Source organism: Salvelinus alpinus, chromosome 11 (assembly GCF_045679555.1).
Source record: "Salvelinus alpinus chromosome 11, SLU_Salpinus.1, whole genome shotgun sequence".
NCBI classification, from domain to species: Eukaryota; Metazoa; Chordata; class Actinopteri; order Salmoniformes; family Salmonidae; genus Salvelinus; species Salvelinus alpinus.
The window spans coordinates 51,867,939-51,895,228 of record NC_092096.1 but is presented as its reverse complement, the minus strand read 5'-3'; the positions used below and the strand labels follow the sequence as shown (position 1 = coordinate 51,895,228).

At 46.9% G+C, this 27,290-nt stretch overlaps 1 protein-coding gene across 1 annotated transcript in view; it reads left to right on the top strand.

The window, feature by feature from the left end:
- Positions 1-1,119: 1,119 nt before the first annotated feature.
- The window catches only part of LOC139534358 (ATP-sensitive inward rectifier potassium channel 10-like), a 34,802-nt gene continuing 8,631 nt past the window's right edge, over positions 1,120-27,290 (top strand). Inside the window, exons 1-5 of the mRNA XM_071333448.1 lie at positions 1,120-1,712; positions 7,518-7,889; positions 8,129-8,340; positions 9,029-9,160; positions 9,352-9,529. Of these exons, the coding sequence (XP_071189549.1) occupies positions 7,526-7,889; positions 8,129-8,340; positions 9,029-9,160; positions 9,352-9,529 (886 nt within the window). The 5' untranslated portion in view covers positions 1,120-1,712; positions 7,518-7,525. The remainder of the gene's footprint in view (positions 1,713-7,517; positions 7,890-8,128; positions 8,341-9,028; positions 9,161-9,351; positions 9,530-27,290) is intronic.

The following is a 27,290-nucleotide window of genomic DNA, read 5'->3' as shown; positions in this document are numbered from 1 at the left end:
GTGTGACTGACACCCTGATAAGCCTACAGGTTGTAATCACGAGCAAATTCCTTTTTCCATTCTCAAATTCTTGCACAATACATCCACAGGTACACCTCCAATTGACTCAAATGATGTCAATTAGCCTATCAGAAGCTTCTAAAGCCATGACATCATTTTCTGGAATTTTCCAAGCTGTTTAAAGGCACAGTCAACTTAGTGTATGTAAACTTCTGACCCACTGGAATTGTGATACAGTGAATTATAAGTGAAATAATCTGTCTGTAAACAATTGTTGGAAAAATTGCTTGTGTCATGCACAAGGTAAATGTCCTAACCGACTTGCCAAAACTATAGTTTGCTAACAAGAAATTTGTGGAGTGGTTGAAAAACGAGTTTTAATGACTCCAACCTAGGTGTATGTAAACTTCCGACTTCACCTTTACACACAAGCACACTCATTAGGGGCCCCCGTGCCCGGATGAGGGAGCCCCGCACTCAGTGGGATGTAGACTACAGGATGGAACAACACTTGTTGGCAGGTGGGTGGATCCATGAGATTGATGCGCATGTGAAAAAGGTCCAGCCAGGGACGCTCAGCTGGGGCACGTGGTAAACTCAGCTCTCGCCGAAACAAACTTGTCCTTTTATTTTTCCAAGAAGCAGGATTCTATAAGAGAGGAGATCAATATGAACATGTAATAGATATTTCACTGTTCTGGGTAGGCATAAGTGTCCAGTTGTCTTATTTGCTATGATGTCCTCGCAGTAGGAGCACGTGTAGGCAAGCGTTTCTCTCCTTGCAGGCGGACATGACATGGCCTCACAGAGCGAAGCGAACATTTTTCAGTCAAACCATTGGCCAGCTTTGCCTACCGCATAATTGCGAGGAGCCAAGGCCACAATAAAGTGTATTTTGTTACTTCTGATTTGTAACTACCTGCATGCTTTCTAATAGTGAAATAACTTCCAGGCTTGTAATCTTAACCATCAGACATTTACATGAGAAAGTTGACAAAGGCTGAACAGTCGAGGAACCCTCAACAAGGGACCCATTTACAGTGTACAGTCAGGGAAGGAGAGAGAGAGAGAGAGAGAGAGAGAGAGGGTGGGTGGGAGGGAGGAGAAACTGGGAGGAGAGTTGAATTAATGAATTAAAATGTCCTGAGTCCAGTTGAGTGACTGAATAGGCTACTTTTTCCTTTATAAAGAGAGACAGGAGAAAATGTCAGAGACGAGAGACACTCCAACTTCTACATGAACCCGAGAACCATCACAGCTTTAGATTCAACGGGGACATTGAAACTATTTTATTACATAATAACTCTGTAACATACAATCGGAACCGGTACCGACTGACAATCCAGCTTCAGAGCAACCACTGACTTGTGTTTGGTAGCCTAACTTCGGTCTTAGCTCCTGAAACATGGTTGATTTGAACTTTTTGTAATAACTGTGATGTCGTTAGGCCTATTAGAGTTACAATGGAAATATGTAGAACTGTAAGCAGGAGCGAAATCTGTAGACAATGAAAGTTGGGTCTTGTGAACATCCGTGTGAGAGAACTGTCAGCAAGTGCGCATCGCTTCAATGCATGAGGTCGCACTGATAGACCAAAAAAGGAAAATAGCCAACTTGCTCATTCCGCTACATCAATTTCTTTTCGTGGTTTTTGGCCGATAAAAACTACTTTTTCCAAGTCTCAAAATTGCATTCAACAATTGCAACAAAAGGTGAGTGATGACCAGCACATTAATCAATAGGCCTAAATTCAATTTGTTTTTACTACTAGATCATCATTCCCATATCTTAATGCATCTCCACGTTGTTATGATAGCGACAGAGCAACAGGATGTGGTGACTTCTCAACATGAGCGACAGCAGGGATAGTTAGATATATGGCCTATATATAAAGGCCAGCACTCGCTTGATGAAGAGTTATTAAGTAAACATTTTTTTACGTGTGCATGTTCCACCCTCTTCATGAGAAATAACCATAGAATAAAGAAATAAACAATTGGAATGCTACTTTGGCTTGGTATTGCGAAGAGAACATAAGCAGAGAGAGCACAGGTGCATCCACACAGAGAGAACAGGATGAGCATACCAGTGCTACAGATGTAGAATCTTAATTTGAGCCAGTTTGTTACAGAAGGAAAATAATCCTGCAGGAACAGTAAATGTGAATTATTATGTGGATTATAATGAATGGGCATTTTTTGTTAGGGCAAATCAAAAAATGTAGAAGCTTTTTTAAACCTTTAATACACTACAAGTTTGCATTTCCTGCCGTGCAGGAAAATTCTCAGCAACAAAAGAGTGATCAAATTAAGATCCTACATTTGCACTGAGTCGGCTACAGGTGAGTGTTTTTTACAGTAGCCCACTGTGTCTGTGGCATTTATAAGAGGGGCTGCAGTTTGTGAACACCTGCATGCGTCTAAAATGACCGTTTGGATGCTGGAATCCTTTTTCTTCCTTCTATCCATCACCCCTTAATAATAAGTCTGTCCGTTTTCTAGTCACCTTTACAGCATTGACTACACAGTCAATCCATAAAATGACGTATTTAGTGACACTATTTGATCTGAATGGATCCTACAGGTGTTTATTAATCATTTCTGTCGACTTGGTTGAATCTGTTTAGGAATCAATCCTCACTTTGCTAGCTGTTTCTGGAGTTTCTGTTAAAAACAGTCGCAGCATTACTGCAGCCTCGTGTCTAAAGGGAAAAAGAAAAGTGTTAGATACTGTCTTTCAGTGTAGACAATATATTATACTGTAGATACTGTATTAGCGATGACGGGTGTTCTAAATCACACCTGTAGGAAGACAACCTGAACCCGGGGAGACATTGAGGAAGATCACCGTGGATACTGAGTGTGCCCACAAATTATAACATCTCCCTGGCGCGATGTTTAAATCGGACATTCCAGACCACTCACTCACTGGCTGCAGTTTACAAGTCAAGTCTACAATGCGTAAAACTGACACGGTTGTCCTCGGTAGACTGGTAAGGGTACAGTGTGGAAGACATACTGTAAGGGATATTTGGAGATTTTAGTTTAAGGGTCAATGTGTGGGTCGTTTGAGCACTTGAAACACAAATAGTTTGGCTAAGAATTTATTTTAGAATTTGTATGGATTACTTGTTGCTGTGTTTGGAGAGGCTGTGTGGGGATTTTTACACCTTGTACTGTTCATGTACAGTGGGGAGAACAAGTATTTGATACACTGCCGATTTTGCAGGTTTTCCTACTTACAAAGCATGTAGAGGTCTGTAATTTCTATCATGGGTACACTTCAACTATGAGAGACGGAATCTAAAACAAAAATCCAGAAAATCACATTGTATGATTTTTAAGTAATTAATTTGCATTTTATTGCATGACATAAGTATTTGATACATCAGAAAAGCAGATCTTAATATTTGGTACAGAAACCTTTGTTTGCAATTACAGAGATCATACGTTTCCTGTAGTTCTTGACCAGGTTTGCACACACTGCAGCAGGGATTTTGGCCCACTCCTCCATACAGATCTTCTCCAGATCCTTCAGGTTTCGGGGCTGTCGCGGGGCTATACGGACTTTCAGCTCCCTCCAAAGATTTTCTATTGGGTTCAGGTCTGGAGACTGGCTAGGCCACTCCAGGACCTTGAGATGCTTCTTACGGCGCCACTCCTTAGTTGCCCTGGCTGTGTGTTTCGGGTCGTTGTCATGCTGGAAGACCCAGCCACGACCCATCTTCAATGCTCTTACTGAGGGAAGGAGGTTGTTGGCCAAGATCTCGCGATACATGGCCCCATCCATCCTCCCCTCAATACGGTGCAGTCATCCTGTACCCTTTGCAGAAAAGCATCCCCAAAGAATGATGTTTCCACCTCCATGCTTCACGGTTGGGATGGTGTTCTTGGGGTTGTACTCATCCTTCTTCTTCCTCCAAACACGGCGAGTGGAGTTTAGACCAAAAAGCTCTATTTTTGTCTCATCAGACCACATGACCTGCTCCCATTCCTCCTCTGGATCATCCAGATGGTCATTGGCAAACTTCAGACGGGCCTGGACATGCGCTGGCTTGAGCAGGTGGACCTTGCGTGCGCTGCAGGATTTTAATCCATGACGGTGTAGTGTGTTACTAATGGTTTTCTTTGAGACTGTGGTCCCAGCTCTCTTCAGGTCATTGACCAGGTCCTGCCGTGTAGTTCTGGGCTGATAACTCACCTTCCTCATGATCATTGATGCCCCACGAGGTGAGATCTTGCATGGAGCCCCAGACCGAGGGTGATTGACCGTCATCTTGAACTTCTTCCATTTTCTAATAATTGCGCCAACAGTTGTTGCCTTCTCACCAAGCTGCTTGCCTATTGTCCTGTAGCCCATCCCAGCCTGTTGCATGTCTACAATTTTATCCCTGATGTCCTTATACAGCTCTCTGGTCTTGGCCATTGTGGAGAGGTTGGAGTCTGTTTGATTGAGTGTGTGGACAGGTGTCTTTTATACAGGTAACAAGTTCAAACAGGTGCAGTTAATACAGGTAATGAGTGGAGAACAGGAGGGCTTCTTAAAGAAAAACTAACAGGTCTGTGAGAGCCGGAATTCTTACTGGTTGGTAGGTGATCAAATACTTATGTCATGCAATAAAATGCAAATTAATTACTTAAAAATCATACAATGTGATTTTCTGGATTTTTGTTTTAGATTCCGTCTCTCACAGTTGAAGTGTACCTATGATAAAAATTACAGACCTCTACATGCTTTGTAAGTAGGAAAACCTGCAAAATCGGCAGTGTATCAAATACTTGTTCTCCCCACTGTACATAGAAGTAGGGGTGCTGATAAATCAGAATAAAAACGGCTTTATTTTTCACAATATTAGTGTACTGGGCCTTTATTACTCCTGTATGAGCAGACAAAAATAGTTGTCAGCAGCGCGGGGGGAAAAATGACCCCCCCCACTCCCCCATCGACAAAAAACAATCTTTAGGGTTGTCCAGGTGTCATATAGAGTGGTTGTTGAAAGCCTGTGGAGGGTAAATAAGACTCTCACAAACGTATCCTCATCAAACAGGCTATTGCATAGTGCGGCACTAATCTCCACTTCTGGACAAGTTTTATTTTGGTTGGAGAAGTTGTTGTTCTGTTTGCATGGGTTGCTCGGAGGTCGTTGGAGTGTTGTGTAGAGGTTGGGGATTTTGGTAAGGTGAACCCACAGGGGAAGGAAGGAGTGTGGTGAAGTGCACCGCTCAGGAATACTAATGAGCATCTTTTTGTCACCGATCTGTTTTAATACACCTTCTCTCGCTCTCTCATGGATTCTATCTCTCTCTCCACATATCTTTCTCTCCTTTGGATTCTCGCTCTTGCTCTCTCTCTCTCTCTCTCTCTCTATCTCTCTCACTCTCAATCCTCTCTTTCCCTTTCGCTGCCCCCTCACACTCTCAAACATATACTCACATATGATCACACAGTCACACACACACACACACACACTTTCTCCCTCTCTCTCACTCAGTCGTATTTTTCAATGGTGGCTTTTGTCCCTTTCATCTACTCTCTAAACAAAGGATTCTTGTGCACACGGGACAGAGGGAGATAGAGAGAGGGAGGAAGAGAGATTATAGTCGAGAGGAAGACACAGAAGTGTTAAAAGGAATACTGAAGTGAGCGGAAATAATTGTAACAGTTTGGTCTATGACAATGATAAACACACACTCACATGATAAAGTGTCACAAACATTGTTTCGGGAAAAGTTAACATTGGTATAGCCCATTGAGATGGCTGTGTAGTGTATGTCCCCGTATATGTGAGTGTGTGTTTACTGTATGTGTGGGAGGGGCCTCAGTAAGGTTCAGAGGTCAGCTGTGAATGCACTTAGCCTATCACAAGTCACAAGTGCCTCCTCACCCCCCATCTTAGTATTCTGAGCACAGACATTTAAACAGATCCCTATTCATACTCACAGTGAGCTCCAGCACCAGAGAGAAAGGGAGGGGAGGGAGGAGGGAGGAATAGAGTAAGCGAGTGGGGACACACAGAGAGAAAGGTCAGAAAGGAGAGTGTGTATCAGAGTGCCAAGTTCTCTGGCTTTGCTATGGTTGGTTACTTTTTATTGGATCCGGAAAGCAGAGGCAGGAAGAGACAAAAGGACCGTTTAGCCAAGAAAGAGGGCGAGAGTGTGAGAGTAAATGAAAGAAGAATAGAGAGAGAGAGAGAGAGAGAGAGAGAGAGAGAGAGGATACAGAAGGACGTCCAGAAGGATGCTCGGGCCAAAGTCACACACAAACAACAAGTATCCATATCCACAAGGAGAAAAACATGTCTCTTACTAGCCCTGATAACACACAAGCTATATTCTCCGGCTTCCACAAACCACACCACGTAATTAATTCTCTGACACAGAAGCACATTTATTGGGAGGTGAAAATAAGCTCAATAAGTGACAGCTGTATAAGGCCCTGATGAATGTCCCATTTGAGTTGCACATGGTAGTAGACTACCGGGGTAGTGTGGGACTAATCATCAACGTAATCAACTGTTATAGGCCCACGTTAGGGTAATAGTCTGAGGTCTTATGAAAGTCCACAACCACTAAAAGTGTAAAGCAGTAAGACGATTATTTATTTTTTATTTTAATCGCTAGAGATGAAGCGATAATGAAAGAGATGGGATTGAAGGACATTTGGGATTGAAGCACATTTGGGATTGAAGCACATTTGGGATTGAAGCACATTTGTAAATGGTTGATCCAGCATCTCTCATTCATAGATATTTCTTTGTCTTTATTTGTTACTTTTATTTCTTATTCTTATTTTTTTTAGGTATATATATTTTTTAAACTGCATTGTTGGTTAGGGTTTGTAAGTAAGCATTTCACTGTAAGGTCTAGTCCTGTTGTATTCGGCGCATGTGACAAATACAACTTGATTTGATTTGATACTACATGCTGCTTTTCTATTCCAGTTTTTGGATGGGGAATAAGTAAGCCTTGTTTCTGTTCCTCTCGATCCAGCCAGCCTGATGTGCTGCAGACACAGGAGTCCCTTAGCATTATAGAGGTTTTTTTTTCATGTGAAAAGACAGCTGCAACTTCACTCTGAAAGGGGGATTTTACTTTGAAAGGGGAGCTGCTGCTCCATCTGAAAAGAGAAGGACGAAGAGAACGAGTAAGAGAGAGTTTTAAATGGACCACCTTGGACAGCAACAGGCCTGCCTCTGTCCACTTGAAAAATGTTTTTGTGTGTCACATTTATAATCTCTCTCTCTTTCTCTCTCCCCCTCTCCACGTCTTCCTCTCCCCCCTAAAATGTTCCACTCCTGTCATATCTTTCATTCATCCCCTTATCAACTTTTCTCCTCTATTCCTTTCCTATTCTCCCCTTTCTCACAAACCCCATCTTTTCAACTTGTTTTTCATAAACTTTATCTCTTCGTCTTTCTGACCCCCTCGCCCTCTTCACCCCTCTCCCTCACACTCCTTTTCCTCCCACTTATCCACTCAATCTCCCCCTCAACCCTTTCCCTCTCCTCCAAAAAAAAGCTGCAGCCATGACCTCGGCCACTCCCCCGTCCTCACGTGGCTCCTCCCCCGAGAAGGTGTGTCACTCAATGACGCAGACGGAGGTTCTGAAGCCGCTGCTGGGGTCGGTGGGGGTGGCGGCAGGGGAGGCAGCGACAACGGTCTGTGCGCTCCGACGGAGACGGCGTGTTCTCTCCAAGGACGGGCACAGCAACGTGCGCATCGAGCATGTGAGCGGGCGCGGGGCGCTGTACCTGCGTGACATCTGGACGACCTTCCTGGACATGCAGTGGCGCTACAAGCTCTTCCTGTTCTCGGCCACCTTCGCCGGGACCTGGTTCCTGTTCGGGGTTCTGTGGTACCTGGTGGCGCTGGTGCACGGAGACCTGCTAGGTGAGGATGGAGGGAGGGGAAAGGGGGAGCAGAGGGTGGAGAGAGCATGGGCGGAGAAAGAGAGAGAAGGAGATAGAGAACGTAAGTCAAGAAGAGGGAGAATAAGAGCGGTGTAGGAATCCTTAGTTTAGCCCTTTCTCGTGTCAAATCAACAGTTTGTTCTTCAACCACCTTGTATATCAAACAGTCTGCTCAGAACCTCACCTCTTTCCCTGTATCTCTGCTCTCCCTCCTTCCAGAGTTTGACCCGCCGTCCAACCACACCCCGTGTGTGATGCAGGTGCAGACCCTAACGGGGGCGTTCCTCTTCTCGCTGGAGTCCCAGACCACCATTGGCTACGGCTTCCGTTGCATCACAGAGGAATGTCCTGCTGCCATCATCCTCCTCATCCTCCAGCTTGTCATTACCATGGTTCTGGAGATCTTCATCACAGGAACCTTCCTCGCCAAGGTACCTCACCGTGTCCTGGGCATATCAATATCATGGTTACTATTACCATCCCATTCATTAATAAAGCCTAGCACCACACTACACTCATCCCTGTCGAACGCTTTCGACACCTTGTAGTCCATGCCCCGGACGAACTGAGGCTGCTCTGGGGGCAAAATGGGGTGCAACTCAATATTAGGGGTTCCTAATATTTTGTACAGTCAGTGTACAATACTATGAAACATTTGAACTTTGGATCGACACACATGACCAATGTTCGGTAATATAGTCTGGCCACCATATGCACTGCATCCATACGTCCAACACACAACAGTACAACTATATGCACTGGCCCCACTCAGCACTGGACTCCTGTGTTAACAACAGTGTTAACTATCCTCCCCTTTTCTCTCCTCTCCCCTCTTATCTACGAGGGTCAGGGTTATCATTCTGGCCCCTCAATAATAAGACTTACAAGCCCTTTCTTTATTTTTCACTCAGTTATCTATGTGTGTGTGTATTGGGGCTGGAGGTTAAAATGATAGGAAGTGCATGCCATAGACTGTATGTATTGGTAAGGAGATGGACGGCCGGTTGTCAACAGCCTAACAAATAAACAGGATATGTTACAGATAGCATTGTGGGTAGTGTAGTTCACCATGCTACATTGTGTGGCTCTGACACACTCTTCCCCCCCCATCTTCCTCAGGTGGCGCGGCCCAAGAAGAGAGGCGAGACAGTGAAGTTCAGCCAGCACGCCGTGGTGTCCAATCACGAGGGCCGACCCTGCCTCATGATCCGAGTGGCCAACATGCGCAAGAGCCTGTTACTGGGCTGCTCGGTAAAGACAGTGTGTGTGTGTGTTTGTGTGTGTGTGTGTTAGTGATTGAGTTTGAGTATTACAAACAGAAAAAATATTTCATGAAAAATGGATCACCATGGTAGATATAGGTTGTTGTCATGTTAAGCTTCTTCAGGATTCTCACTCATGTACCGCCACACAATTTAATATGACTCCATTTTGGCTCCCAGGTAACAGGGAAGTTGCTCCAGACATCCCAGACCAAGGAGGGGGATACGGTGCGACTGGACCAGAGGAACGTTCCCTTCCAGGTGGACATGTCCAGCGACAGCCCCTTCCTCATCCTCCCACTCACCTTCTACCACATCATTGATGACAGCAGCCCGCTCAGAGCCTGGGCCGCCAAGGGTACGAGTCTCAATGACGTTGAAACTTTTACCGCAGTGGGCTAAATCAGGGTCACCCAGAGTGTTTCTTGGTAGTCTTAAACAAATCTACTTTGAGACAAAAGTATACACCTCACACACATGGTTATGGGCTTAAAAAAAGAAGACACCTGTACCATGTCAGATATAGAGTTGAAATGTATTCAATTTTGAGTTTGCATCTCAATATTACACTTTATCTACATCGCAGAAGACTGAACTATAACAAAACAGTTTGACATAGAAACACAGGATTTTAGACGTTTTCAAAAAAATAAAACCAAATCTTGATGAATTGTGAAAAATATGAATAACATTCCACACACAAGGCCAAGGAGTGGTCATTGACTGCAGGGAAAGGCTACCATTATGGCTTTCTTAGCGCATGTTTGATGAGTAACCTTGCCTGAAACCTGAAGAGTTATTGGAGTTGTGTATTCTTGTTCTATAGGTCCCATTTTATGTCAAGTGTCCTTAAAGCCATGTCTTGGGAGTAATATAGTAGGCAGGCGCATGGTGTAGTTACAGGTACAGTGTAGTGTTCTTGTTCCCAAGGTGCTGGTGTAGCAGTGGTTTTTGGTTTAGTGAACGACAGTACTGTACAGTCTGTGTAAAGTAGGTGAAGTTGTTGCTATCGTTTACATCTCACATGTCTTGATCCTCAATGGGAGGAGAGGGTCCGTTGGGGTGTGGGAACTGAAACCAACCTGTGTGGAGAGAAAGAGAAGGGTGAATTTAGGAGGTTAGAGGTTAGTGTTGTGACGGAGAGAGGGTACATGGCAGTAGAGGGATGGGGGAGCATGTTTGTGTGTGTGTCTGTGTGTGCATGCATTCTGTATGTGTGTATATGCGTACTGAATGTTTATGTGCGTATTCTTACATACTATGTGTGTGTTTTGAGGGACCGCACCGGGAGAGGGCTCTCTGTGTGTGTGTGTGTGTGTGTGTGTGTTTGTGGAATGTGTGTGTAAGTGGGTGCCAGGGTGTCTCATTAGAAGACAATGGGGTACAGTCCGATAGAGTGAGGGGTGGGGGATCCTGTTACAGGAGGACAGGCCTCTCATCACCACTAACCACAGGGTTATTACCGACCCACTCTGATTGCTGATCTACCTCTGCACTGCTCTACCTCTCCACTACTACGCTGCTCTACCTCTCCACTACTACGCTGCTCTACCGCTCCACCACTACGCTGCTCTACCGCTCCACCACTACGCTGCTCTACCTCTCCACTACTACGCTGCTCTACCTCTCCACTACTACGCTGCTCTACCTCTCCACTACTACGCTGCTCTACCTCTCCACTACTACGCTGCTCTACCTCTCCACTACTACGCTGCTCTACCTCTCCACTACTACGCTGCTCTACCTCTCCACTACTACGCTGCTCTACCTCTCCACTACTACACTGCTCTACCTCTCCACTACTACACTGCTCTACCTCTCCACTACTACACTGCTCTACCTCTCCACCTCTCCACTACTACGCTGCTCTACCGCTCCACCACTACGCTGCTCTACATCTCCACCACTACGCTGCTCTACCTCTCCACTACTACGCTGCTCTACCTCTCCACTACTACACTGCTCTACCTCTCCACTACTACGCTGCTCTACCTCTCCACTACTACACTGCTCTACCTCTCCACCACTACGCTGCTCTACCTCTCCACCACTACGCTGCTCTACCTCTCCACTACTACGCTGCTCTACCTCTCCACTACTACGCTGCTCTACCTCTCCACCACACCTCTCATCACCACTAACCACAGGGCTATTACTGACCCACACTGATCAGTGATCTACCTCTCCACTCCTGCGCTCCTCTACCTATCCCCTCCTCTCTGAAACTGACTCTCACTCCCTCTCCACTCCTTCACTGCTCTACACCCTTAGAAAAAAAGGTGCTATCTAGAACCTAAAAGGGGTTCTTTGGCTGTCCCCCACCCTTTGAAGAACTAGTTTTGGTTCCAGGTAGAAGGAAACCCTTTCCACAGAGGAGTTTTGGTTCTACCTGGAACCAAAATGTGTTATTCTATGGGGACACCTGAAGAACCCTTTTGGAACCCTTTTTCTAAGAGCGTATCTCTCTACTCCTTCACTGCCCTACTTCTATTTTTCCACTCCTTTGCTGCCCCTCCACTCCTCTCTGATACTGACTCTCCTTCCTATCTCTCCACTCCTTCACTGCTCTACCTCTCCACTCCTCCCTGATACTGACTCTCACTCCTATCTCTCCACTCCTTCACTGCTCTACCTCTCCACTCCTCCCTGATACTGACTCTCACTCCTATCTCTCCACTCCTTCCCTGCTCTACCTCGCCACTCCTCTCGGATACTGACTCTCCTTCCTATCTCTCAACTCCTTCACTGCTCTACCTCTCCACTCCTCTGATACTGACTCTCCTTCCTATCTCTCCACTCCTTCACTGCTCTACCTCTCCACTCCTCTGATACTGACTCTCACTCCTATCTCTCCACTCCTCCCTGATACTGACTCTCACTCCTATCGCTCCACTCCTTCACTGCTCTACCTCTCCACTCCTCTCTGATACTGACTCTCACTCCTATCTCTCCACTCCTTCACTGCTCTACCTCTCTACCTCTGCTCTACCTCTGATACTGACTCTCACTTCTCTGTTTTATCTGCAGCACTGTGTGGTATGTATGTATGCTTATCTCTCTACATCTCTCTTCCTGTGCACCCTATCCTTCTCTACTCATCAAAGCAGTTATCTTTCTCTCTCTATTTCCTGTCTATCATGAGTTTCTGTCTAGTTGAGCCGCCAGACTCCTCCTGTTAAATTGACTGTGCTCAGATTATATGGCATTGTATTACTGTACACTTAATAAGGCTTTTTAATGATGCCTGATCCCAGATAACACTCCACTTTGCTTTGGCTTCACGCGGTGTACCTTGAAAATGTAAGTAATATCTGAACAAATCTTAATACTATATAAAAGTAGCATGCATAATACTACTATTAGAAGTATCATAATACTAATAGTACATAATACTACAGTCATTTCCCCTGCAGTATCTATGGATCTAGCTTCTAATACGGCCTCCTCTCACAGTAGCTCTGCTCGCAACTCCCCATGGTGCATTTTTGTAGATATATCTGGACCTATTTGCACTGGAAAGGGGTTACCATGAATTTGACAGTAATTTTCAGGCATCTCGGTGGCAAGTAAAATTCTCTTTTGGACCCTTGCCTGTCCTGACTCCGAGCCCGCCCGCCTGACCACTCTGCCAGCCCCTGAGCCTGCCTGCCGACCTGTACCTTTGCCCCCCTCTGGATTATCGACCTCTGCCTTACCCTGACCCTGCCTGCCGTCCGGTACCGTTGCCCCACCTCTGGTTTACTGACCCCTGCCTGCCTTGACCTGTCTATTGCCTGCCCCTGTTGGAATATTAAACTATTGTTTATTCGATGTGGTCTACATCTGGGTCTTACCGTCATACCTGATCGTACGAACTGGCCATGACTGACCCAGCAGACCCGGACCAGATGCGCAACGCCATCTCCTCCCAAGGAGCCTCCATTGGTAGGCACGAGGAATTTCTTCGCGGGCTGATGGATGGGGTCCAAACGTTGGCTGAGTGCCATGACCTGGCGTTGGACATGCTGCTGGAGCAATTCCGCGGGTCGTCTGGGTGGCAGCCTGCCACGGTGGTAACCCCACCGCCCCTCAGCAACTCGGCGGTTAGCAGCACCACCCCACCGGCCACTCCACCTTCCCGGGAGCCTCGGTTACCTCCTCCGGAACGTTTTAAGGGAGAGCCGAGCACCTGTCGGGCGTTTCTAGCTCGGTGTGCCCTCATTTTTGAGCTTCAGCCCTCCTCCTTCCCCTCGGAACGCTCCAAAATAGCCTACCTCATCACGCTGATGTCTGGAAGGGCTCTCACCTGGGCTACTGTCCATATGGTAACCGGCTATATGTGCGAGCCTGGAGGGGTTCGTGGGAGAGGTGAGGAAGGTCTTAGATGTCCCGTTCCCTGCGAAAGAAAATGCCCGGAAGCTAATCCAGTTCTGGCAGGATGCCCGCACTGTGGCCGACTATGCGGTAGGTTTCCGTACTTTGGCAGCGGAGAGTGTGTGGAACTCGGAAGCACTGTTCGACATGTTCCTGCACGGCGTCTCGAGGAGGTTAAAGATGAGCTTGAGGCTCGGGAGATACCCACAGATTTTGACCACCCTCATCGCTTTGACCATCCACATCGATGGGCGATTGCAGGAACGACGGATGGAGAGGAAATTCGGAATCCCATGTCCAGGGATTCCACCTCGCCTCCGAGTCATCCCTGAAGTCCCCGATGGTCCCGTGGCCAAGAGCACCCAAGATTTCCCAACCTTCCTCGAGAGTCACCAAGGAGGGACGAGGCAGGGCTGGGCTGTCGCCAGCGGAACGGCAACACCAGATCAGCACAAGGAGCTGTCTGGATTGCGAGAGTTTGTCATTTTGTGTCTTTCTACCTGATAAAAGACCAGGCTCATGGGTAGGAGCGAGTACTCTGGTGGGCCATATGGGGAAGTTTTCTGCTTCCCTTACTCGTACCCTGTCATTCTGCTGTGGGGAAACTATTCAGAAACTCTCCGGGTCCTTATTGACTCCGGGGCTGATGAGAGCTTTTTGGACACCGTACTGGCTTCTAAGCTGAACATCCCCATTCAGCTACTCTCCATTCCCGTGGATGTTAGAGCGTTGGTCGATCTATAGGTCGGATCACCCATAACACCACTCCCATCAAGCTACGTGTGTCAGGGAATCACAGCGAGACCATTCAGTTCCTGCTCATCAAGTCCCCCCAGATCTCAATGGTTTTGTGATTCTCCTGGCTCCAGCGACACAACCCACTCATCAACAGGTCTACGGGTGCCATCATGGGCTGGAGTCTGTTCTGCCACGCCCATTGTCTGAAGTCAGTGCAACCTGCATATTCCTGGGTCCTCAGAGGTGGTTCTTGATCCCTCAATTATTCCCGCTGAGTACCAGGATCTCTGGTATGTGTTCAGCAAGACTCGGGCCACTTCCCTTCCGCCGCACCGCCCGTATGACTGCGGGATTGACCTTCTCCCTAGCACCATGCCCTCCCGGAGGAGTCTGTACTCGCTATCAGGACCTGAAACCAAGGCTATGGAGGACTACATTGGGGACTCCCTAGCTACTGGATTTATATGTTCCTCTTCCTCTCCCACTGACGCAGGGTTCTTCTTCATGGAGAGGAAGGACAAGACCCTGTGCCCATGCATTGACTACCTGGGACTCAGTGACATCACTGTAAAGAACCGTTATCCGCTACCACTAATTTCCTCGGCCTTCTAGCCGCTCCATGGGGCCACTGTGTTCTCCAAGCTGGATCTACATAACGCCTACCACCTGTTGCGGATACGAGAGGGGGACGAGTGGAAGACCGCGTTCAACAAGGCCAGCGGCCACTACGAATATTTGGTCATGCCCTTAAGCCTCACCAACACCCCTGCCGTGTTCCAGGCTCTGGTGAATGATGTTCTCCGCAACATGGTGAACCGTTTCGTCTTTGTCTACATTGATGACATCCTCGTCTTCTCCCGCTCCCCCCAAGAACACGCGCTCTATGTCTGGCAGGTTCTCCAGCGCCTTCTGAAGAACCAGTTGTTCGTTAAGGCGGAAAAGTGCGAGTTTCATCGCTCCACCATTCCCTTTCTGGGCTACATCATCTCTGCTGGGTGCGTCAAGATGGATCCCAAGAAGGAGAAAGTGGTGGTGGATTGGCCTCAGCCTATGTCTAGGGTGCAGCTGCAACACTTCCTGTGGTCCGCCAACTTTTATCACCCTTTTATCTGGGGTTACAGCACCCTGGCCTCTCCCCTGTCTGCCCTCATCTCTACAAAGGTTCCGTTCACGTTGTGCATGGCTGCGAACTGGGCATTCCGGGATCTTAAACATCGCTTCACCGTGGCTCCGATCCTGATTCATCCGGACACTTCCCGTCAGTTCGTGGTGGAGGCCGATGCTTCGGATGTTGGAGTGGTGGCTGTTCTGTCCCAACGTTCTGTCCTGGACCTTAAGCTGCATCCCTGTGCCTTCTTCTCCCACCGCCTCATCGCCACGGAGAGGAATTACAATGGGGGGAATCGGGAGCTTCTCGCGATGAAGACGCCATTGGAGGAATGGAGGCACAAAAACCTGGAGTATCTCCGCACTGATAAGCGCCTCAACTCCAGGCAGGCGAGATTGGCCCTGCTCTTTACCCGGTTCAACTTTTCCCTCTCCTACCGGCCGGGGTCCAAAAACATCAAGCCGGATGCCCTGTCTCGCTGCTATAACCCCACAGCTACCACACCAGAGCCCGAGACAATCCTTCCCACCTCGTGCCTGGCGACGGCACTCAGCTGGGGTATCGGGAAACAGGTCTGGGAGGCGCAGCGGTCCCAGTGAACCCTGGGGGGGTTCAGATAACCGGAAGTTTGTGCCTGACGCTGTCCACTCCTCGGTCCTGGACTGGACCCATTCCTCCATGCTTGCCTGCCACCCGGGCTCCCGGCAGACCCTGGCCTTTGTGCGACAATGCTTTTGGTGGCCTACCATGGTTCCCGACGTTGCCGCCGCCTGCACGGTCTGTGCGCGAAACAAAACTCCTTGCCAAGCTCCAGCTGGCCTCTTCCAACCTCTGCCTGTCCCTCATCGCCCCTGGTCTCACATCTCTTGGACTTTGTCACAGGTCTCCCACCATCTGCTGGCAACACTGCCATCCTGACCATGGTGGATCGCTTTTCCAAGGCTGCCCACTTAATTCCTCTCCCCAGGTTACCCTCTGCCAAGGAGATGGCCCAGCACATCTCCGCCAACCCCACCACCTGGAGCGCAGCAGCTGGTGTGGTTGGAATATGCACGCAACACCCTTACCTGATCTGCCACGGCCCTATCACCATTTGAGTGTTACCTGGGGTCACAGTGCCCGCTCTTCCCTGAGCAGGAAGAGGAGGTCGGCATACCTTTTGCCCAGATGTTTGTCCGTTGCTGTCGTCATATCTGGAGGAGAGCCCGGTCGGTCCTCCTCAAGACCACCTCCAGGTATCTACGATAAGCGGATCACCATCAGCCGGCTCCCCGGTATCGTCTCGGGCAGAAGGTATGGCTATCCACCTGGGATCTGCACCTCCGGGTGGAATCCCGCAAACTCTCCCCCCAGTTTATCGGCCCGTTCCCAATCACCAAGATCATTAGCCCCTCTGCTGTTCGTCTTCTGTTGCCCCGTACCTTTTGTATACATCCCACCTTTCATGTGTCCATAGTCAAATCCTCGTCTCACAGCCCTTTGTCTCCCGTTTTTCCAGTCTATCTTTTCTCGCACTCCTGGTTTTTGACCCTTGCCTGTCCTGACTCAGAGCCCGCCTGCCTGACCATTCTGCCTTACCCTGACCCTGAGTACCGTTGCCCCACCTCTGGTTTACTGAGCCCTGCCTGCCTTGACCTGTCTATTGTCTGCCCCTGCTGGAATATTAAACTATTGTTTACTCGACGTGGTCTGCATCTGGGTCTTACCTTCATACCTGATAGACACGCTCTATGTTTGAATAAAATCAGCTGGCAGTGGCTGGGTGGAGGTGGCAGTTGTGGTAGCCACTGCTGTGTCCAGGGTTGGCGAAGGGGTTGTTGCTGGGAAAACTGGGAACCGTGCAGATGCTGGGGCCGGGACTGTAAACCACGGATTGGTGCTGGGACTGGGAAATAGGAACCGAGATCCAGGAACAAGGAACTGGTGCAGGAGACGGGTCGGGATCTGTAGAGGGGAGGAAGGACAACCTGAGGAGCAAGCATACACACAAGCAAGCCCTAAACCCGGAGGTCAGTGGTGGTACTCCCTTATGGCCTGCTCGCTCCGGCTGAAGATCTGATGTTTGGTCCTTCCTCCGCACCTCTTCCATGTTCTGGTGTTGGGACAAGTGCTAGTGCTGGTGCTGGGTTGCTGGCACTGCTTTGACCATTTCAATGCAGAGGTGCGGGTCATTTGTGTTGTTGGGTGGTTCTTGGCTGTTGGGTGGTTCTTGGCTGTTGACAGGTCTTGGCATGCCTCCCCATTGACTGCCTGGTGGAGGGTGATGCAGTATGAGGTGTGAAGGCAGCTCCGTGTCCGGGAGGTCTGGGGCAGTAAGGGGAAGGGAGGAGGGATCTGGGCCTGTAAGGTCAATAGGGACAAGGGGGTAGGGGGGAGGTCAGGTACAGTAAGGACCAGGGGGGATGGATCAGGGATGGTAAAGAGTGGAGGGAGGTAGGGGGAATGGAGACAGGTATTAGAGGGGAAGCCGGTTTCTTTGAAGGGATAACCTGTTTGGGATACGGGGCAGCATTTTCACGTTCGGATGAAAAGCGTGGCCAGAGTAAACTTCCTGCTACTCAGGCCCAGAAACTAATATATGCATAGTATTATTAGATTTGGATAGAAAACACTCTGAAGTTTCTAAAACTGTTTGAATGATGTCTGTGAGTATAACAGAAATCATATGGCAGGCGAAAACCTGAGAAAAATCCAACCAGGAAGTAGGAAATCTGAGGTTTGTAGTCTTTCAACTCATTGCCTTTCTAATATACAGTGTCTATGGGGTCATATTGCACTTCCTAAGGCTTTCATTAGATGTCAACAGTCTTTAGAACCTTGTTTGAGGCTTCTACTGTGAAGGAGGAGATAATGAGAGCTGTTTAAACCAGATGTCTGGCAGAGTGCCATGAGCTGGTCACGCGCATGGCCGTGAGAGTGACCTGCATTCCATTGCATTTCTAAAGACAAAGGAATTCTCCGGTTGAAAGATTATTGAAGATTTATGTTAAAAACATCCTAAAGATTGATTCTATACATCAAAAAGAAAGGAGGACCAAGGCACTCTTTAAATTATTATAATTAAATTAATTATATGAAGAGTGCCTTGGTCCTCCTTTCTTTTTGATGACCAATTTACCCCTTTTACCAAAGAGCACCTTCTGTCTACCAAATGTACTATTGTGTACCTTAGTAGCGCTTCCCTTCCTCCTCTTTCCACTGATTCTATACATCGTTTGACATGTTTCTACGAACTGTTATATAACTTTTTTGACTTTTCGTCTGAACTTTCAGCTGGACTTGCCCGCGCCTCGTGAGTTTGGATTGTGAACTGAACGCGCGAACAAAAATGAGGTATTTGGACATAAATGATGGACTTTATCGAACAAAACAAACATTTATTGTGGAACTGGGATTCCTTGGAGTGCATTCTGATGAAGGTCATCAAAGGCAAGTGAATATTTATAATGCTATTTCTGACTTCTGTTGACTCCACAACATGGCGGGTACCTGTATGGCTTGTTTTTGTGTCTGAGCGCCGTACTCAGATTATTGCATGGTGTGCTTTTTCCGTATTTTTGAAATCTGACACAGCGGTTGCATTAAGTATATATTTTAGTCTGTGCATAACAGTTTTATATTTTATCAAAGTTTATGATGAGTATTTCTGTAAATTCATGTGGCTCTCTGAAAATTCGGCGGATGTTTTCGAGGCACAACATTACTGACTATAACGCGCAAATGTAAACTGAGATTTTTGGATATAAATATGAACTTTATCGAACAAAACATAAATGTATTGTGTAACATGAAGTCCTATGAGTGCCATCTGATGAAGATCATCAAAGGTTAGTGATGAATTTGATCTCTATTTCTGCTTTTTGTGACTCCTCTCTTTGGCTGGAAAATGGCTGTATGTGTTTTCGTGACTAGGCTCTGACCTAACATAATCATATGGTGTGCTTTCGCTGTAAAGCATTTTTTAAATCGGACACGATGGGTAGATTAACAAGAAGTTAACCTTTAATTTGGTGTATTGCACTTGTGAATGTATGAAAGTGAAAAATGTCAAAAAAAATATTTCTCTGCCTTTTCAGCGGAATGTTGTCGAGGGGTTCCAAGAAGATAAGGAGCTTTGGGGGTTGTGTTTGTTGGAGTTTGGGTTCTAGGGTGGTCTTCTTGTCTGGTATCTTGTTGGTGTTTGGTTTTGTTGTTTTCTTCCTCTTGCTTTTGGTGACTTGTGTCCAGTTTGGATGGCGCCGTTGAGGATGGCCGCCGTTTTATCTGAGCAATTGTACTATTTTTTGTTTTTTTGCACTGTTTTAAACTTTTTTTGTACATAATGTTTCCATCATTTCCTATGACTGAAAAAAGCTTTTTGACATTAGAACAGTTATTACTCACCTCGGTCTGGACAAAGATTTTTTCTTTAAAGAGGCGGACGCGAAGGATACACTGCTCTTCCCAGACCAGGCCCAAAAGAGGAGACACAGCTACAGGGGTCGGCGAGCCAGATGCCTGGCGAGAGTATTTAAAAAAATATATATTTCACCTTTATTTAACCAGGTAGGCCAGTTGAGAACAAGTTCTCATTTACAACTGCGACCTGGCCAAGATAAATCAAAGCATTGCGACAAAAACAACAACACAGAGTTACACATAAACAAACGCACAGTCAATAACACAGTATGTGGATAATCCGCCTCTACCCCCATTCTACTGGCGAACGTGCAATCACTGGAGAATAAACCGGATGCGTGCCGTTCGAGATAATTGTATCAACGGGACATTACAAATGGTAAAATCCTGTTTCACCGCGTCGTGGCTGAACAAGGACATAGATAATATACAGTTAGCTGGGTTTTCTGTGCATTGGCAAAACAGAACAGCAGCCTCCAGTAAGATCAGGGGGTGGTCTGTGTCTCTTTATTAACAACAGCTGGTGCACTCTCTCTAAACTGCACTCCATGATCTGTAAAAGGCCACAAACAAGAAATTGCTCACCTAGAGGCTGAGCTCCTAGTGGCCGGGGACTTTAATGCAGGAAAATCGAAATCCGTTTAATCTCATTTCTACCAGTATGTCAAATAAATCTCTAAATCATCTTTACTCCACACAGAGACGCGTACAAAGCTCTCCCTTGCCCTCCATTTGTCAAATCAGACCATAACTCTATCCTCCTGATTCTTGCTTACAAGCAAAAACTCAAACAGGTAGTACCAGTTATGCGCTAAATATGTAAGTGGTCCGATGAAGTGGATGCTAAGCTACAGAACTGTTTTGCTAACACTGACTGGAATATGTTCCGGGATTCATCTGATAGCATTGAGGAGTATACCACATCAGTCACCGGCTTCATTAATAAGTGCATCGACGTCGGCAACACAGTGACCGTACGTACATATCCCAACCAGAAGCCATGGATTACAGGCAACATTCGCACTGAGCTAAAGGATAGAGCTGCCGATTTCAACGAGTGGGACACTAACCTGGACTCTTATAATTAATCCAGCTATGCCCTATGATGAACCATCAAACAGACAAAGCATCAATACAGGACTAAGATCAAATTCTACTACACTGGCTCTGACGCTCGTCGGATGTGGCAGGGCTTGCAAACTATCGCTGACTACAAGTAGAAACACAGCCGTGAGCTGCCCAGTGACACAAGCCTATCAGACGAGCTAAATGCCTTCTATTCTCGCTTTGAGGTAAGCAACACTGAACCATGCATGAGAGCATCAGCTGTTCTGGACAACTGTGTGATCTCGCTCTTCGTAGCCGATGTGAGTTAGCAGGTTAAACAGGTTAACATTCACGAGGCCGCAGGGCCAGATGGATTACCAGGACGCGTACTCAGAGCATTCGTTGACCAGCCAGCAAGTGTCTTCACTGACATTTTCAATACCTACATGTTTCAAGCCGTAGTCCCTGTGCCCAAGAACATCAAGGTAACCTGCCTAAATGACTACTGTCCCGTAGCACTCACTTCTGTAGCCATGAAATGCTTTGAAAAACTGGTCATGGCTCACATCAACACTATCATCCCAGAAACTCTGGACCCACTCCAATTTGCATACCGCCCCAACAGATCCACAGACAACGCAATCTCTATTGCACTTCACACAGCCCTTTCCCACCTGGACAAAAGGAACACCTTTGTGAGAACGCTGTTCATTGACTACAGCTCAGCCTTCAACACCATAGTGCCCTCCAAGCTCATCACTAAGTCAAGGACCCTGGGACTGAACACCTCCCTCTGCAACTGGATCCTGGACTTCCTGATGGGCCGCCCCCAGGTGGTGAGGGTAGTCAACCACACATCCGCCACAATGACTCTCAACACAGGGGCCTCTCAGGGGTGCGTGCTTAATCCCATCTTGTACTTCCTGTTCACCCACGACTGCGTGGCCATGCACGACTCCAACACCATCATTACGTTTGCAGACGACACGCCGGTGGTAGGCCTGATCACCGACAACGATGAGACAACCTATAGCGATGAGGTCAGAGACCTGGCAGTGTGGTGCGAGGACAACAACTTCTTCCTCAACGTGAGCAAGACAAAGGAGCTGATTGTGGACTACGAGAAAAGGAGGGCAGAGCATGGCACCATTTACATGGAGGTCAAGATCTTCAAGTTCCTTGGTGCCCACATCACTAAGGACTTATCATGGTCCAAACACACTAACACAGTCATGAAGAGGAGGGCACGACAACGTCTATTCCCCCTCAGGAGGCTGAAAGGATTTGCCTTAGGTCCTCAGATTCTCAAAAATGTCTACAGCTGCACCATCGAAAGCATCCTGACTGGTTGCATCAACGCTTGATATCCTGCAAGGCTCTACAGTGCGTTCGGTTCAGTACATCACTGGGACTGAGATCTCTGCCATCCAGGACCTCTATACCAGGCTGTGTCAGAAGAAGGCCCTAAAAATTGTCATAGATTCCAGCCACCAATGTCATAGACTGTTCTCTCTGCAACCATGCGGCAAGCAGTACCAGAGCGCCAAGTCTGGGGGGAAAAAGGCTCCTTAACAGCTTCTACCCCCACAAGCCATAAGACTGCTGAACAGTTACTCAAAGGTCTACCAGGACTATTTTCATTGACCCCCTTATTTTATTCTTATCTACTATTATTTAATTTGCACTGTCTCTCTTGCACAGGCTCGATGTACACTCACTGTACTCTAACCACACACCCACGTATACCACACACACACACACACACACACACACACACACACACACACACACACACACACACACACACACACACACACACACACACACACACACACACACACACACACACACACACACACACACACACACACACACACACACACACACACACACACACACTGCTGCTGCTACTTTCTGTTTATTATCTATGCAGTGTCACTTTGCCTCAACCTACATGTTCATATTACATCAATTACCTCAACTACCACATACCCCAGCACATTGACTCGGTACTGGTACCCCTTGTATATAGCCTCATTATAGTTATAGTTCTCTCTACTACCGCATGGCAAGTGGTACCGGAGTTCCAAGTCTAGGACAAAAAGGCTTCTCAACAGTTTCTACCCCCAGCCATTAGACTCCTGAACAGATAAACAAATGGTTACCCGGACTATTTGCAATGTGTGCCCCCCCCCCCCCCAACCCTTCATCAACGCTGCTGCTACTCTCTGTTTATCTTATATGCATAGCCACTTTAACTATACATTTATGTACATACTACCTCAATTGGCCCGACCAACCAGTGCTCCAGCACATTGGCTAACCAGGCTATCTTCATTGTGTCCCACCACCCGCCAATCCCTCTTTTTACGCTAATGCTGCTCTCTGTTCATCATATATGCATAGTCACTTTAACCATATCTACATGTACATACTACCTCAATCAGCCTGACTAACCGGTGTCTGTATATAGCCTTGCTACTCTTATTTTCAAATGTCTTTTTTACTGTTGTTTTCTTTCTTTACACACACACACACACACACACACACACACACACACACACACACACACACACACACACACACACACACACACACACACACACACACACACACACACACACACACACACACACACACACACACACACACACACACACACACACACACACACACACACAATTGGTTAGAGCCTGTAAGTAAGCATTTCACTGTAAGGTCTACACCGGTTGTATTCGGCACACGTGACAAATAAACTTTGATTTGATTTTGATTTGAAGATAGGCCATGTGGAAATGTTCATATTGAAACACATCATCCTTTTTTTTGTTTCTAACTTGTTTGATAAGATTCGTACAGATTTTCTCAGGGACCCCACATGGGCCACCGACCCCAAGTTTGGGAACCACTGTACTAACCTCTTTCTCTGCTTTCTCCCTCTCTCTGTCTCCTCTGCTTCCTCCTGCTTGCATGGCAGCCTGCCTCAGCCTCACCACTGAGCACCACATCACTGTCCGTCTCAGTAGCCTACTTTGTTATGCAAAGTAATTATGAGAACTTAGTAACCAATTTATTTACCCTGCTGAGGCAGGCTCTGGTTCAAGTTAGCTTCTTACTTCATCCTTCTAGCTAGCTAAGTAATACTAGCCAGAGTCTTTGCCGGCAGCTAGCCATCTGACTGACATACAGATGAAGTTGTAAGTTTACATACACCTTAGCCAAATACACTGCTCAAAAAAATAAAGGGAACACTAAAATAACACATCCTAGATCTGAACGAATGAAATATTCTTATTAAATACTTTTTTCTTTACATAGTTGAATGTGCTGACAACAAAATCACACAAAAAGTATCAATGGAAATCAAATTTATCAACCCATGGAGGTCTGGATTTGGAGTCACACTCAAAATTAAAGTGGAGAACCACACTACAGGCTGATCCAACTTTGATGTAATGTCCTTAAAACAAGTCAAAATGAGGCTCAGTAGTGTGTGTGGCCTCCACGTGCCTGTATGACCTCCCTACAACGCCTGGGCATGCTCCTGATGAGGTGGCGGATGGTCTCCTGAGGCATCTCCTCCCAGACCTGGACTAAAGCATCCGCCAACTCCTGGACAGTCTGTGGTGCAACGTGGCGTTGGTGGATGGAGCGAGACATGATGTCCCAGATGTGCTCAATTGGATTCAGGTCTGGGGAACGGGCGGGCCAGTCCATAGCATCAATGCCTTCTTCTTGCAGGAACTGCTGACACACTCCAGCCACATGAGGTCTAGCATTGTCTTGCATTAGGAGGAACCCAGGGCCAACCGCACCAGCATATGGTCTCACAAGGGGTCTGAGGATCTCATCTCGGTACCTAATGGCAGTCAGGCTACCTCTGGCGAGCACATGGAGGGCTGTGCGGCCCCCCAAAGAAATGCCACCCCACACCATGACTGACCCACCACCAAACCGGTCATGCTGGAGGATGTTGCAGGCAGCAGAACGTTCTCCACGGCGTCTCCAGACTCTGTCACGTCTGTCACGTGCTCAGTGTGAACCTGCTTTCATCTGTGAAGAGCACAGGGCGCCAGTGGCGAATTTGCCAATCTTGGTGTTCTCTGGCAAATGCCAAACGTCCTGCATGGTGTTGGGCTGTAAGCACAACCCCCACCTGTGTATGTCGGACCCTCATGGAGTCTGTTTCTGACCGTTTGAGCAGACACATGCACATTTGTGGCCTGCTGGAGGTCATTTTGCAGGGCTCTGGCAGTGCTCCTCCTGCTCAAAGGCGGAGGTAGCGGTCCTGCTGCTGGGTTGTTGCCCTCCTACGGCCTCCTCCACGTCTCCTGATGTACTGGCCTGTCTCCTGGTAGCGCCTCCATGCTCTGGACACTACGCTGATGGACACAGCAAACCTTCTTGCCACAGCTTGCATTGATGTGCCATGCTGGATGAGCTGCACTACCTGAGCCACTTGTGTGGGTTGTAGACTCCGTCTCATGCTACCACTAGAGTGAAAGCACCGCCAGCATTCAAAAGTGACCAAAACATCAGCCAGGAAGCATAGGAACTGAGAAGTGGTCTGTGGTCACAACCTGCATAACCACTCCTTTATTGGGGGTGTCTTGCTAATTGCCTATAATTTCCACCTGTTGTCTATTCCATTTGCACAACAGCATGTGAAATTTATTGTCAATCAGTGTTGCTTCCTAAGTGGACAGTTTGATTTCACAGAAGTGTGATTGACTTGGAGTTACATTGTGTTGTTTAAGTGTTCCCTTTATTTTTATGAGCAGTGTACATTTCAACTCAGTTTTTCACAATTCCTGACATTTAATCCTAGTAAAAATTCCCTGTTTTAGGTCAGTTAGGCTCACCACTTTATTTTAATAATGTAAAATGTCAGAATAATAGTAGAGAGAATGATTTATCTCAGCTTTTATTTCTATCATCACATTCCCAGTGGGTCAGAAGTTTACATACACTCAATTAGTATTTGGTAGCATTGCCTTTAAATTGTTTAACTTGGGTCAAACGTTTCAGGTAGCCTTCCACAAGCTTTGGTTGGTGAATTTTGGCCCATTCCTCCTGACAGAGCTGGTGTAACTGAGTCAGGTTTGTAGGCCTCCTTGCTCGCACACGCTTTTTCACTTCTGCCCACAAATTTTCTATACGATTGAGGTCAGGGCTTTGTGGCCACTCCAATACCTTGACTTGTTGTCCTTAAGCCATTTTGCCACAACTTTGGAAGTTTGCTTGGGGTCATTGTCCATTTGGAAGATCCATTTGCGACCAAGCATTAATTTCCTGACTGATGTCTTGAGATATTGCTTCAATATATCCACATAATTGTCCTCCCCCATGATGCCATCTATTTTGTGAAGTGCACCAGTCCCTCCTGCAGCAAAGCACCCCCACAACATGATGCTGCCACCCCTGTGCTTCACGGTTGGGATGGTGTTCTTCAGATTGAAAGCCTCTCCCTTTTTCCTCCAAACATAACAATGGTCATTATGGCCAAACAGTTCTATTTTTGTTTCATCATACCAGAGGACATTTCTCCAAAAAGTACGATCTTTGTCCCCATGGGCAGTTGCAAACCGTAGTCTGGCTTTTTTATGGCGGTTTTGGAGCAGTGGCTTCTTCCTTGCTGAGCGGCCTTTCAGGTTATGTCGATATAGGACTCATTTTACTGTGGATATAGATACTTTTGTACCTGTTTCCTCCAGCATCTTCACAAGGTCCTTTGCTGATGTTCTGGGATTGATTTGCACTTTTCGTACCGAAGTACGTTCATCTCTAGGAGACAGAACGCGTCTCCTTCCTGAGCGGTATGACGGCTGCGTGGTCCCATGGTGTTTATACTTGCGTACTGTTTGTACAGATGAACGTGGTGCCGTCAGGCATTTGGAAATTGCTCCCAAGGATGAACCAGACTTGTGGAGGTCTACAATTTTTTCCTGAGGTCTTGGCTGATTTCTTTAGATTTTCCCATGATGTCAAGCAAAGAGGCACTGGGTTTGAAGGTAGGCCTTGAAATACATCCACAGGTACACCTCCAATTGACTCAGGCTAATTGACATAATTTATCAGAACCTTCTAAAGCCATGACATCATTTTCTAGAATTTTCCAAGCTGTTTAAAGGCACAGTCAACTTAGTGTATATAAACTTCTGATCCACTGGAATTGTGATACAGTGAATTATAAGTGAAATAATCTGTCTGTAAACAATTGTTGGAATAAATGACTTGTGTCATGCTCAAAGTAGATGTCCTAACCGACTTGCCAAAACTATAGTTTGTTAACAAGAACTTTGTGGAGTGGTTAAAAACAAGTTTTAATGACTCCAACCTAAGTGTATGTAAAATTCCAACTTCAAATGTATAAGCGACTACCAGTTGTGCACTCATTCTCCGTTTTTTGTTTGTTTGGGGGAATTGGAAACACCGTCAGCAGCGTCTCAAGTTTTGCCTACCTCTCTAGTGAAAC